At 35.3% G+C, this 11,562-nt stretch overlaps 1 protein-coding gene across 1 annotated transcript; it reads left to right on the top strand.

Moving 5' to 3' along the window:
- Window positions 1-9,193: 9,193 nt before the first annotated feature.
- LOC110775220 (zinc finger protein ZAT5-like) lies at window positions 9,194-11,030 on the top strand. The gene has a single exon (XM_021979818.2). The coding sequence runs from the start codon at window positions 9,462-9,464 to the stop codon at window positions 10,863-10,865; it is 1,404 nt and encodes a 467-aa protein (XP_021835510.2). The 5' UTR covers window positions 9,194-9,461; the 3' UTR covers window positions 10,866-11,030.
- The last annotated feature ends 532 nt before the right edge of the window (window positions 11,031-11,562 follow it).

Here is an 11,562-nt window from a genome sequence, read left to right as displayed (position 1 = left end):
CCTTAGGGTTTGGAACAGTCTCAAACCCTGGCACATGATTGGCTCAAATTTTTGGTGAGTAGCGCCAAAGTAGAAGAAAATGAAGAGGAAAAAATTTGGGGGAGTTCCGCTATTTTCACTCTATTCCCCTTGGCGCCAATGCCGCTCCACTTAAAAAAATATATTAAAATTAATTATTTTAAGACATAATTATCTTCCCTAAATTAGTTATCCTAGAATTTAACACTGATTAATTATAATCCTTAACCTGAAAAAATACACCATGGCCTGAGAAATTAAAATGGACACCATCATCGATGACAATCACTGTGAAGGTAAATTCAGCGGCACCAGAGCGAATCAAATTTCGGGGACAACAACAGTTCGACCACAATTGAGAGCTGGTAATTTTCCATCAATTTCGCAATTTTGGTTATGTTAAATTTTCGCAATTGACCTGATTTTTTTAGATATTTATTATCAAATTTAAATGTAAGGTAATTCAAGATTGTTGTAATAATTATCAATGGTGTTTATTATTTATTAGGTTAATATGGAATAACAAATATCTTAAGTTTGTGTGGCGGAGTTGTCGAAGCCATTGATAGCAGAGTAGGGAGGACAATGTGCTTTATTTTAGTATGATCAATTAATTACTAAAAATGGCATTTAGTATGACGTACCTGCACATAATGATAAAATATTCTAGGTTTAGGGTTTACATGAAATAAATTAGTATGCATTTTAAATTATATTTGTGTCATGGAAGAGTGATGGATAATATAGAAGAGCATCCTAGGTTACCCATAGACCTGAATGAAAGTGGTGAACTACAAGAAGGAGATACAGTAGAAGGTGAATTAATTTCTGAAAATTCGAATGCACCTAAAGAAGGGATGTGCTTTGTATCAGGGGCCAAGTTTAGTAGATGTTTCCATGAATATGCTTATAAAGAAGGGTTCGAGCTTTTTATAAAAAGCAGTGACTTACTGAAAGAGTTTAAGGATGCTGGAGTTTGTAGATTTTGCGTAGGAGATAAAGAGGCAAAACCAGATATGGTGAAACATATAAGATTGAAATGTAAGAGCGCGGGGGGGGGGGGGGGGGGGAGGGGTTGGCAAGAACTAAAGTGTATAGTGTCATTGGTTGCAAGATGTATGTGTATGAGATTGTGAGGGCTGGAAATTTTGAGATAGCCAAGTGAGACGTGAAGCATAACCATGAACTCACTCCTTCTTGTAGTAAGTTAATGGTTAATTATAGAAGTATTGACCAAGGAAAGTTTGAGAGAGTGATCATCAATGACAACGCGGGAATTAGCATAAATAGGAACTTTAGTGCAAAGGTTCTTCAGCGTGGTGGATTTTATAATATGACCTCAACAATCAAGGTGTTTGGGAGATGCAAGGGCACTAAAATATTACTTCAAGAGGCAACATGAACTGAATAATGACTTTTATAGTTGTCTTCAAGTTGATTAAGATGGAACGTTGTTGAATTCTTTCTAGTCTGATGCCCAGAGCAGAGATTCCTATAAATATTTTGGAGATGTAATAACATTCGACACAACCTTGTCAATGAACAAGTTTTCTTCTAAATTAAGTTGTGTAAACAAATGAACGTGAATAAATGAAATTTCGGGTGAACGAATTGTGCTAATATGTTGTTACCTCCATGCAGGTTCCGTATGCCCTTTGCTCCCTTTATCGGTTTCAACCATCACTGATCATCTATAATCTTTGGGGCTGCATTAATTACGCATGAGGACACATAAACTTTTGTATGGGTGTATGAGAAATTTTTGAAGTGTACGGGTAAGAAACCAAAAGGGATTTGTATAGATAAATGTAGGGAAATTGGGAAAGCAATGGAGATTTTGTTCCCCGGTGTCCCGCACAGATATTGTTTATGGCATCTCCTCCAAAATGCAACGAAGAATTTGGGAAGCACTGCTAACTGGAAAGATATTGAGCGTTTAATACGTACAGTTGTCCATGATATGAGGGATCGGGAAGAATTTGGTGAAGCTTGGTGTATATTATTAGACAAATATGGCCTAAGGGAAGCAGGTTGGATAAAGGAGGCATATGAATCAAGGAGTCAATGGGCGCCCGCGTATTTTAGAGGCACGTATTGGGCTGGAATGTCTTCCACGCAGAGGAAAGAATGTATGAATAGGTTTTTAAAAACTCAAGATAACTTACAATGTGGTTTTGTTACATTTGTGAAACTCTACGAGCATGTGGATGTCTTCCTAACGTACTACTCATTTGCCATTCCAGGTAATGGATTACTGATATGTGTGTTTTATATAGAGTTTTTACCCCCGTCCCTTAGTACTTTTTGATCTCGAATGAGCTCTTCGGAGCGATTTTTAGTACTAATGTGCTCCTTGTAGTGTGTTTGTAGTTTCAGGTTCATCATTGTAGGAATTAGCATATTTTTGTGCATTTCCTACTCATTTGAATCAATACAAGAGATTATGTACTTTCGAGAGCACAAACATTAAAGTTTGAAGAGTTTTGAAGCAAAGCGAATAACGAAGGAAGTACAAAAATGACTATAGTCCACTATTTTAAGCATAACTCAAGTTCTACAACTCCAAATGATGTAATTCCAATTGGGTTGGATTCTAGACTTCAATAGCTTTCCAACAAGGGGTCACTCGCCTAATTCCGACGAATAACGAAGGAGATATGACGTTTTGAAGATAGAGGATCGTGCAGTTTCAACACGCGCCCGATCGGGCGGGCTTCGCCCGTTCCGGATCGGGTGGTCATTCCGGGCGCTGTTCTGGGCATTTTGCAAGCGCCCGATCGGGCGGAGTTTCGCCCGATCGGGCCGACTATCGAGCACATTGCCCGATCGGGCGAAGCGTCGCCCGATCGGGCGACGCCAACCTCCAGCGTATTTCGCGAGTTTTATTTCCGATTTTGGGCTCTATTTTGGGCAAACTATAAATACTAGCCCCTTATATTTTTAGTGACATCTTATTTTCTAGTTTCAAACACTTAGTTTATTTTCCTAAGCTTAGTTTTCTCTCCAATTGTTCCAACACTTAGTTTTATTTCCAATTAAAAGTTCAAACTTTAGTATTCCATTGTTCTTCAATTAGGTATTATTTTCTTACTTTGATTTATTACTTTGTTTCAATTATGCTTTCAATTAATATGCTTGCTTTGTTTATTGATAATATGTGTGAGTAGTTTAATTTCTAGGGTTTGGGGATCCATGAATTAATATGATGGGATTTTGAATAATTGTGATTATTGACATTGTGATTAATTCCTATTGATTGGTTTATTCCACTATTCAATTAGATTTGCGCAGGTTTAATTGTGTAGTTATGCAATATCAAGTTAAAATTCGAGAGATGCAATTTGATGTTTAGGCTTGTGTCAATAGGTAGAATTGGGATTAATAAGTAGCGAGAGCCCGTTAATTCTAAGTCTATGACTAGTATCGATTCGAGAGAGCATGCTAGTCTAATTAATTACTTTGTTGATTATCGTGATTGTTCATTGTCCTGGATTGTTAATTGCTGGTGAACCTATGCCCTAGATTCCCTTAATATCTTGATTCACACTTATTTAATTATCGTTCGTAGTATTAGTTTACAAACAATCAACCAAATCTTGTTCCCAATAGTTTAGTTTAATTAATTAATAGTAGAAAGAACGCCTGTCTCCCTGTGGATTCGATCCTGACTTCCCTTGCTACCTAGCTAGTGGACCTTAGGTTATTTTTGATTAGGTGATACGACTTTAGCCTGTCAATTACCCTCGAAATCACCAGGATATTTGGGAATTCGTGAATGGACGTCTACTCACACATGCCTCCAGTGAACTTAAATGACAGAAGTGTTCGAAAAACTGATGGAGAAGTGACCGTTGCCTCAAGGCGTCGGGGTTTTAAACGTTGTTGTTAAATTTTGAATTTGAAATTATGTTTTGGATTAAAATACTATTTGTGGGTATTGTAATTTTGGTAGCAACATTACCTTCCGTTGTTCTTCTTTGAACTCTAGGTAGTGTCGCTAGCGGTGTATTTTAAAGACCCGTTATTAATTCTATGAATTGAATGCTCTACTTAGCGTAAAGTTTACTAGTTACCTACTTTTGACCTTCTCTTAGTGATGTTCCTTCACGATCTACCTTTACTTAAAAAAATATAGGATAATCTTTGAAGAATTAAACATGAAAGTAAGTATATGATAATCTTTGGAGAGTTAAACATGAAAATAAGTATTCTATGCATAACATAATAAATAAATACAAAATTAATATTATTAAAATGTGGGGGGGGGGGGGGGGGGGGAGGCCTGAGATATATTGAGCGCATTAGACTGAAAATGATATTTTATACTAATAAATTAATAAATTGATATATTTTAACAAACATTCATAAATAAATAAAATGATTTAAATTCAAGACATAAACATGGAATCAATATTGATAGCATTAGAGTGAAAACAATATGTTATACATGCATGCATGATAAATAAATAAATTGATAACAATTGGAGAATAAAAAAAATATGGGGGTTGGGGGGGAGGAAGAGAGCTCGGAGATACAACTAGCGCATTAGACTGGTTTAGCAGGAATAGAACCCGTGACCAAGAGGATAGCATGTGTTCGCAATAACCATTGTGACGTGAGGACGGAGCCATTAACAAGTAATAACTTATTATGTATATATCGCTTAATATAAAATAAAAATTATATACAATTACATACTAAAATGAATAAAAGACAGACTAACTCATTAGCTTGTAATGTATTAAAAGGTTAATGATATTTTAGAGTGAAAAATATATTTTATACATGAATAATAAACAAATAAAATGATATAAAGTGGAGACATAAACATGGAATCAGTAAATAAAAAATAAAAATAAAAAGGGGGGTGGGAGAGAGACCGTAGATAAAACAAGCGCATTAGACTGGTTTAGCAAGAATCGAACTCATGACCTAGGGGATTGCATATGTTTGTAGTAATCATTGTGACGTGAGGCCGGAGCCATTGACAATTCATAACTTCGAAAGTATATACTTCGTATATACGTTAATTAAATATAAATATTATATAAAATTACGTACATGCTAAAATGAATAAAAGTCAGACTATCTCATTAACTTGTGATGTATAAAAAGTTTAAGTACATATATAAAAGTTCATACTAACATCATATGCGGTCAGACTAATAATGGGTTTCCTTCGTTAACAATCCTATCCCAAACCAGATTTGAACCTCAACCCAGAAATTTGACATGATATGGAAATGAAAACTTTGAAGCTCAGAATCTTCTTAATTCAACTACCGTCGTCCCAGAATTCAGATCCACTCCCCAATTTCTTTTACCTTACACAATTTGAAGTTGACCCCTCACTTATAATGACAATCGACCCCAGACGGACAACGATTCTTAATCTACTGTTAATGGAACAAAATCGACCCCTAGACCCTAATTTAATTACACAAAATCGAACGAATTAATATTATTATGACTCTGGCAATGATCTATGTTGTTGAATCATCAGAATTTCGTCTAATATCTCGAATCACTAATTAAATTTAAAACCTAATTGTAAAAATATTTGTCATTTTCTGTCTCTTAATTATCCCCCCCACCCCCACAAAAAAAATGTTGAATAAAACCCTAATTAAATAAAAAATTTAAAGGTAAAAGAAAATAAAATAGGATTTGAAGTCAAATTCAAATACTTTTGAAATTTCAATCCCACGTTACAACAACCAGTGAAAGCCCATGTTATAAAACTATTGGTACCCGTACATACTATTGGTACCCGTACATGTAGCAGCTTCCGCTATTACCCTAAACACAAGCAAACACAAATTCTTATTAATTGTCGGGTGTTGTTTGCTATTTAGCCTCTTTTGATATTTTCTATCAAGAGTTGAATATATCATCAAGTTCTGTTGTATTTTTACATGTTGTATATTTTATACTTGTGTGAAGCAAAGACTCAAGTCATGGCATATTGGCATGTATAGTGATAAAAGATTAAAAGATAGCAGTATATACTAGTAGGCTAGTAGTCCTTAGTGTAATTGACTAATTAATTGACAGGGATACATGTTTAGAAACGACAATTTTTTTTAATATATGTGATTACACCATTATATTCAAATACTAATAACGAAGATTTCTTCAACTAACTGCAATTAGAGAGCGTCTAGTTTAACTACAGAGTACTTTATTCCGATGATTTTTTTAGCCAGCGGTAAAGATTGAGGGTCCAATTTGTAGACTATGGATTATGGTGCACAGTGAGCTTGCTGAACCAAAAGAACATATATGCATATGCAAAAGAACACGACACTACGACAAAAGAAAATATTTCACTTTTTTGTTATAAAAATAATACTTCCTCCATTTTTTTTTATTATTGCACCATTTTCCTTTTTCGGAAGTTGCATATTAATTGCACCATTTCCTTTTTTAGTAAGTTTACCTACATAAAATGACATTTTTATCCTTGTATGGGTGGTAGGGACCAAACCCCACTTGTTCTTTACCTACAACTTGTACTTAATTACATGGGTATTTTTGTCAATCTCTCACCTTTTACCACCTTTCTTAATTCTTGTGCCCAAGGTAGATGGTGCAATAATAAAAAAATTGAGGAAGTATATTATTTCACTATTTATTAAAAATATAATAAAAAATATATTAATGTTCTTTTCACGTAACCAAACGTTCTTTTCACGTAACCAAACGTTATTTTAATTATATACTAATGTTCTTAAGGTGCACCATGCTCAGTTGCTCACTGTGCAACACATGATCCACCTTCTAAATTGCGTTTGAGGGTCCCCGCACAGGTTCGAAGCCTCATTGCCTAATTGTAATTTCGGATTTTTCATGAAATACCCGGATGTTTGACTTTATTCACCAAATACTCTCGCAGTTTCAGGTATTCACTATATACCTTCGAGGTTTGATTTTCTTGCATGACTTACCTCTGCCGTTAAGTGACTGTTAGAAACTTTATTTCACCATATACCCCTGTATTTCATAAACTTTATTTCACCATATGCCCCTGCTCTCGTTACAGTTTAATTGTGTCGAATCTGCTATCATCTATATCATGATTTTATACTTTATATTTCTTTAGAATTGTACTCTCATTGGGCATACTACACATACATGCTACTATACATGCACGCTACTTATGAGCTAAAATCGAACAATGAAAAACTTAAACGATCTAGCTCGAACAGGGGAAATGAAACCTCGGTGAGACTCGGCTTGAGCTCGAGCTCAGAATTTTTTTATCAAGCCTAGCTCGAACAATCAAATACCCGGCTCGATCGACTCGTTGACATCCTTAATAATCTACTTTTTTTCTTACATCCACCTAAATTTTTACACATATTTAATTTAAGTTTATTCATATTTTATATATTATATTTACCCACCTTTTTACACACTCTCCTTTCTTTTTCTTAATATTTGCACAAATACTAACTGTAAATATCTTTTTGAAACGGAGATAGTATTATTTTTAAGTGACTAATGTCTAGTAATCTACTAGTTAATATAATAATAATAATTAATAATAATAATAATTGGTATTGGGAAATTAATATTCTTCTCTTGATTACTGATTATTTGAAGCAGCTAGCTGACTTGAAATAGTGAGGTAACAGACTTGCACTCCACTCTCTTGGTGACCCAGATACGGATGATCTTACAGATTGCGTAGGGTTGTTAGTTATGCCTTGGCCGCCATAGCATACAGGATATGCTTCATTGTTAGTTGGAGATATTGTCATTGCACCATCTTATATTGTTCTACATTCATTGCCATAAGACACTTATTGGGCGCATATTTCCAGGTTTCTAATCCGGCCTTCAAATTAAGTATGCATGCAGCTTTAAGGTAGTTTTATACTTGTATACTTTACTACTTGTATGTCCTTGTCTTTTACTTTGGGCTGTACCGGTTACTAAAATCGAATTGGGTTTTACTAGCTAACTACCTTATAAATTTTTTATGTAGTAAGTTGTTATCATTGGTTGGATGTGAATATATATTGATTCAAAATTCGGGGTTGACTTTACTTGATTCATTTCACTTGACATCTCAGATAAGGGGTAATTAAAGGTTTGTTCTATTCAACTGATTATCACTTTATTAATCTAAAATTGTCAAAACTTATTTTAGTTATAAATTACTCACTTCGTCCCAAAATTATATATAGTCCTGTTTTCCAAATCGGACGTCCCATAATTATAGTCTTGTTTCCTTATTTGAACATGAAATATTTTTCATGTTACCCTCACTTGGGACCACAAAACAAAAAGAAAATATACTTTACTCCTTTTTACATGTACTATTTTCTTTTCCCCATGTATTTTATTCACTTTTATATGTACTATATTCTATTTTTTCAACATCAATGTACTATATTTCAATTTCCCACACACTATATTCCACTTTTCTTAAAATCCGTGTTTTTAGTCAAACAAGACTATAATTTTGGGACGGAGGGAGTATAATTGGTCAACCATAGTTTCTCTTGAACTTATCTTATCTGAATTTAGCTTAACTTATTTTTGTTTTCTGAAATAAGTGGAAATAGAGTAAATATAACAAAGTCTAAATGATATGTGAGATACAATGATAAAATTAATCCTATAATTGAGTTAACGCTCATAATTAGAAGAAAAAATGTAGCTAGCATGCATACATAATGATTTAAGTTAACCTATGGTGTGCATGTATAAGTAAGAAAAAGAGAAAGAAGAGTTGAGAAAGAAGGAAAAAAGGGCAGTGGGGCAGCGCAGATTCCGTGGGGTTCCAGGCTTGCAGTCCAATCATTTGTAGGAAACAGTAATCCCATATAGAAACCGTTGAGGACAAGTAATGGGGGATGGTCTGTTGCACTCATACTTGAATTCTAACGTACCGATACTATCTCTCCTCCTCTAATTATAATTTATAATTATAATCAAAACCTGTACCTAATCATGTTTTATTTATCCTTAATCTCTTTTATTAACCTCTCATTATCTTTGCTGTTAATTACACTAACTAATTACTCACCCTCTAAATTTTAGCTAGAAACATCAATAAATCCACTTGATAGATTTGCGGACTAATTCACATTTTAAATTAATTAATTTCTATTTTGTTACTGTCTCTTAGCTACATTAGCCCACTCCTCCTCCTCTCATAATTCCCAAAAATTTCTCTAATAATTATCTATATATAAAATCACACCTTCTCCACTCCTTTCTCCACCACCATCAATCCACTTAATTTGTTATATCTTCCAACAATCTCTCCCACCCTCTTTCTCTCTTGCTCACTAGATATGTCTCATCTTTTTCCATTTTCATCTTTTCTTATTTAACTCTCATTCTTCTCCTTCCTCCTCCTTTCTTAAGTCGTGCTGTAGGGTTCGCTGGAGGTGGTGTCGTCAATTAGTCCGACACCGGAATACAAGATATGGACGGACAAGATGAAGTAATCAACAACAACAACAACAGTGACAACAACGAAAACACCAACAACGACAACAATAACAACAACAACAACAACAACACCGACGCCACCACCACCACTACTAACGTGGGAGCGGGGCAATTAATTGTGAAAGGGAAGAGGACTAAAAGGCAAAGGCCACAATCCCCCATTCCGTTCCGCATGATGACCGCAACTAATACTTGTTATAAAAGCGACGAAGGGAGCGATATCTGCAGCAACAACAACAACAACAACAACAACAACGTAGTCGAGGATATGACAACCGCCACCACCATCACCACCACCACCGTAGTCTCAGACGACGATGATATCTACTTTAACGGGGGTGGAACCACTACAGAGGAAGAGGAAGACATGGCCAATTGCCTTATCCTCTTGGCGCAAGGCCATTCTCGCGACTTGCCACCACAACATCCACCGCCATTCCTTTCTTTGGTAGACGATCATACTCACAAGTCCAACAACAATAATAATAATAGTGTTATTCCTCCTAACAAATTCATTAGCCGGAAATTCATGGAGGCAACTTCCACAACAGGGAAGTCTGGTTATTATGTGTATGAATGCAAAACATGTGGCAAAACTTTCTCGTCCTTTCAAGCACTTGGCGGCCACCGTGCCAGCCATAAGAAGCCTAAAAACAAAGACGAAGATTACACCAATAAGAGCCGATCAAACAATAACATTTTTTCTAGCATCATTACTTCCAACAAGAACAATTATAACCACAACAATAACAGTAATCTGCTGCTTTCGTCGGACGATGAGGAACCTCCTTTTAAAGTTGCTAGGCATAACAACAACAACAACAACAACAACAACAACAATGTAATCTCTTCAACCTCGCTCTCACTACAGCTTACAAATCGAGCTTTATACAGCAACCATCACAGCAGCAACAAAGGTAGAGTCCACGAGTGCTCAATTTGTGGGGCAGAGTTTTCATCAGGACAAGCCTTGGGTGGACACATGAGGCGTCATCGAGGCCCGGTGTCTGCAGCCATGGGAGCTTCTTCTGCTACTCCGGTTATACGAGCGGTACCTTTAGCTATCGAGCAGGCGCCTGCACCCACTGAGATTTCTCATGACCAAATTATGATAACACCAATGAAGATACCACCAATTAGAAATACTAATACTAATACTAATACTAGTGTATTGTCACTTGATTTGGATCTCAATCTTCCAGCACCACCAGATGATAATGCAGGTAATCATCAAAGAGAATCCAAGTTTGTTTTTGAGTCTAAGCAACATCCAATGGATGACCAATCACAACCACCTTCGCCCACGCCGCCGCCACCACCACCACCACAGCAGCAACTTGTTTTCTCTTCGCCTGCTTTAGTGGATTGCCACTACTAATGTGGAGGTTCAGTTTTTTATTTCTAATTATAATTTTAATTATTTGTCTCTAGTAGAAATTCTTACGATTGCACAAAAACAAGTCAACATTATTGTAAATGTTGAAAGAGATTTTTCATTTTTTATTTTTATCTTCTTTGGATTAAGAATTCATTACATTCATCATCCAAGGGTGAGATAATACCGACTTAATTAGTTTTTTAAAAAAAAATTATTTGTAACAAATTAAACCCTTTCATTTATATATGATCATAATAGAGATCATTATTTTAGAAATGGCTTAATTTTTAAAAAATATTCGAAATGGCTTATAGGCTGATTTGAATGTATATATATTTTGATCTATACATGTTAGCATGCATGGATCAGCTCATACAGTTTGCAGGAACCCAAGGACCGTTATCTCCTTTTCTCGATCTCCCTCTCCACTTTCACACTCTCTCCACTTTCACACTCTCTCCGTATGAAACTAATTTAATTATCAATTACGGTGGACAGTGTAATTTGTCAACTTATGATGTAACAACGAAAGGCGGACAAAAGAGGAGGCAAGTTTAACTCTCTTGTGCGGAATTATTTGTACATCAGTTGATACTGCATCCGCTTCTTTAAATTCATTACGCTTTAAAAAATGTGTCCAATAATCAAAACTTTGACCATAAATTCTCACTATTATATCTATAAAAAATTATCATGT

The sequence above is a fragment of the Spinacia oleracea genome, chromosome 5 (genome assembly GCF_020520425.1).
Source record: "Spinacia oleracea cultivar Varoflay chromosome 5, BTI_SOV_V1, whole genome shotgun sequence".
In the NCBI taxonomy this organism is placed as follows: Eukaryota; Viridiplantae; Streptophyta; class Magnoliopsida; order Caryophyllales; family Amaranthaceae; genus Spinacia; species Spinacia oleracea.
The sequence above is the reverse complement of the archived record's forward strand: the minus strand, read 5'-3'. Positions and strand labels throughout refer to the sequence as shown.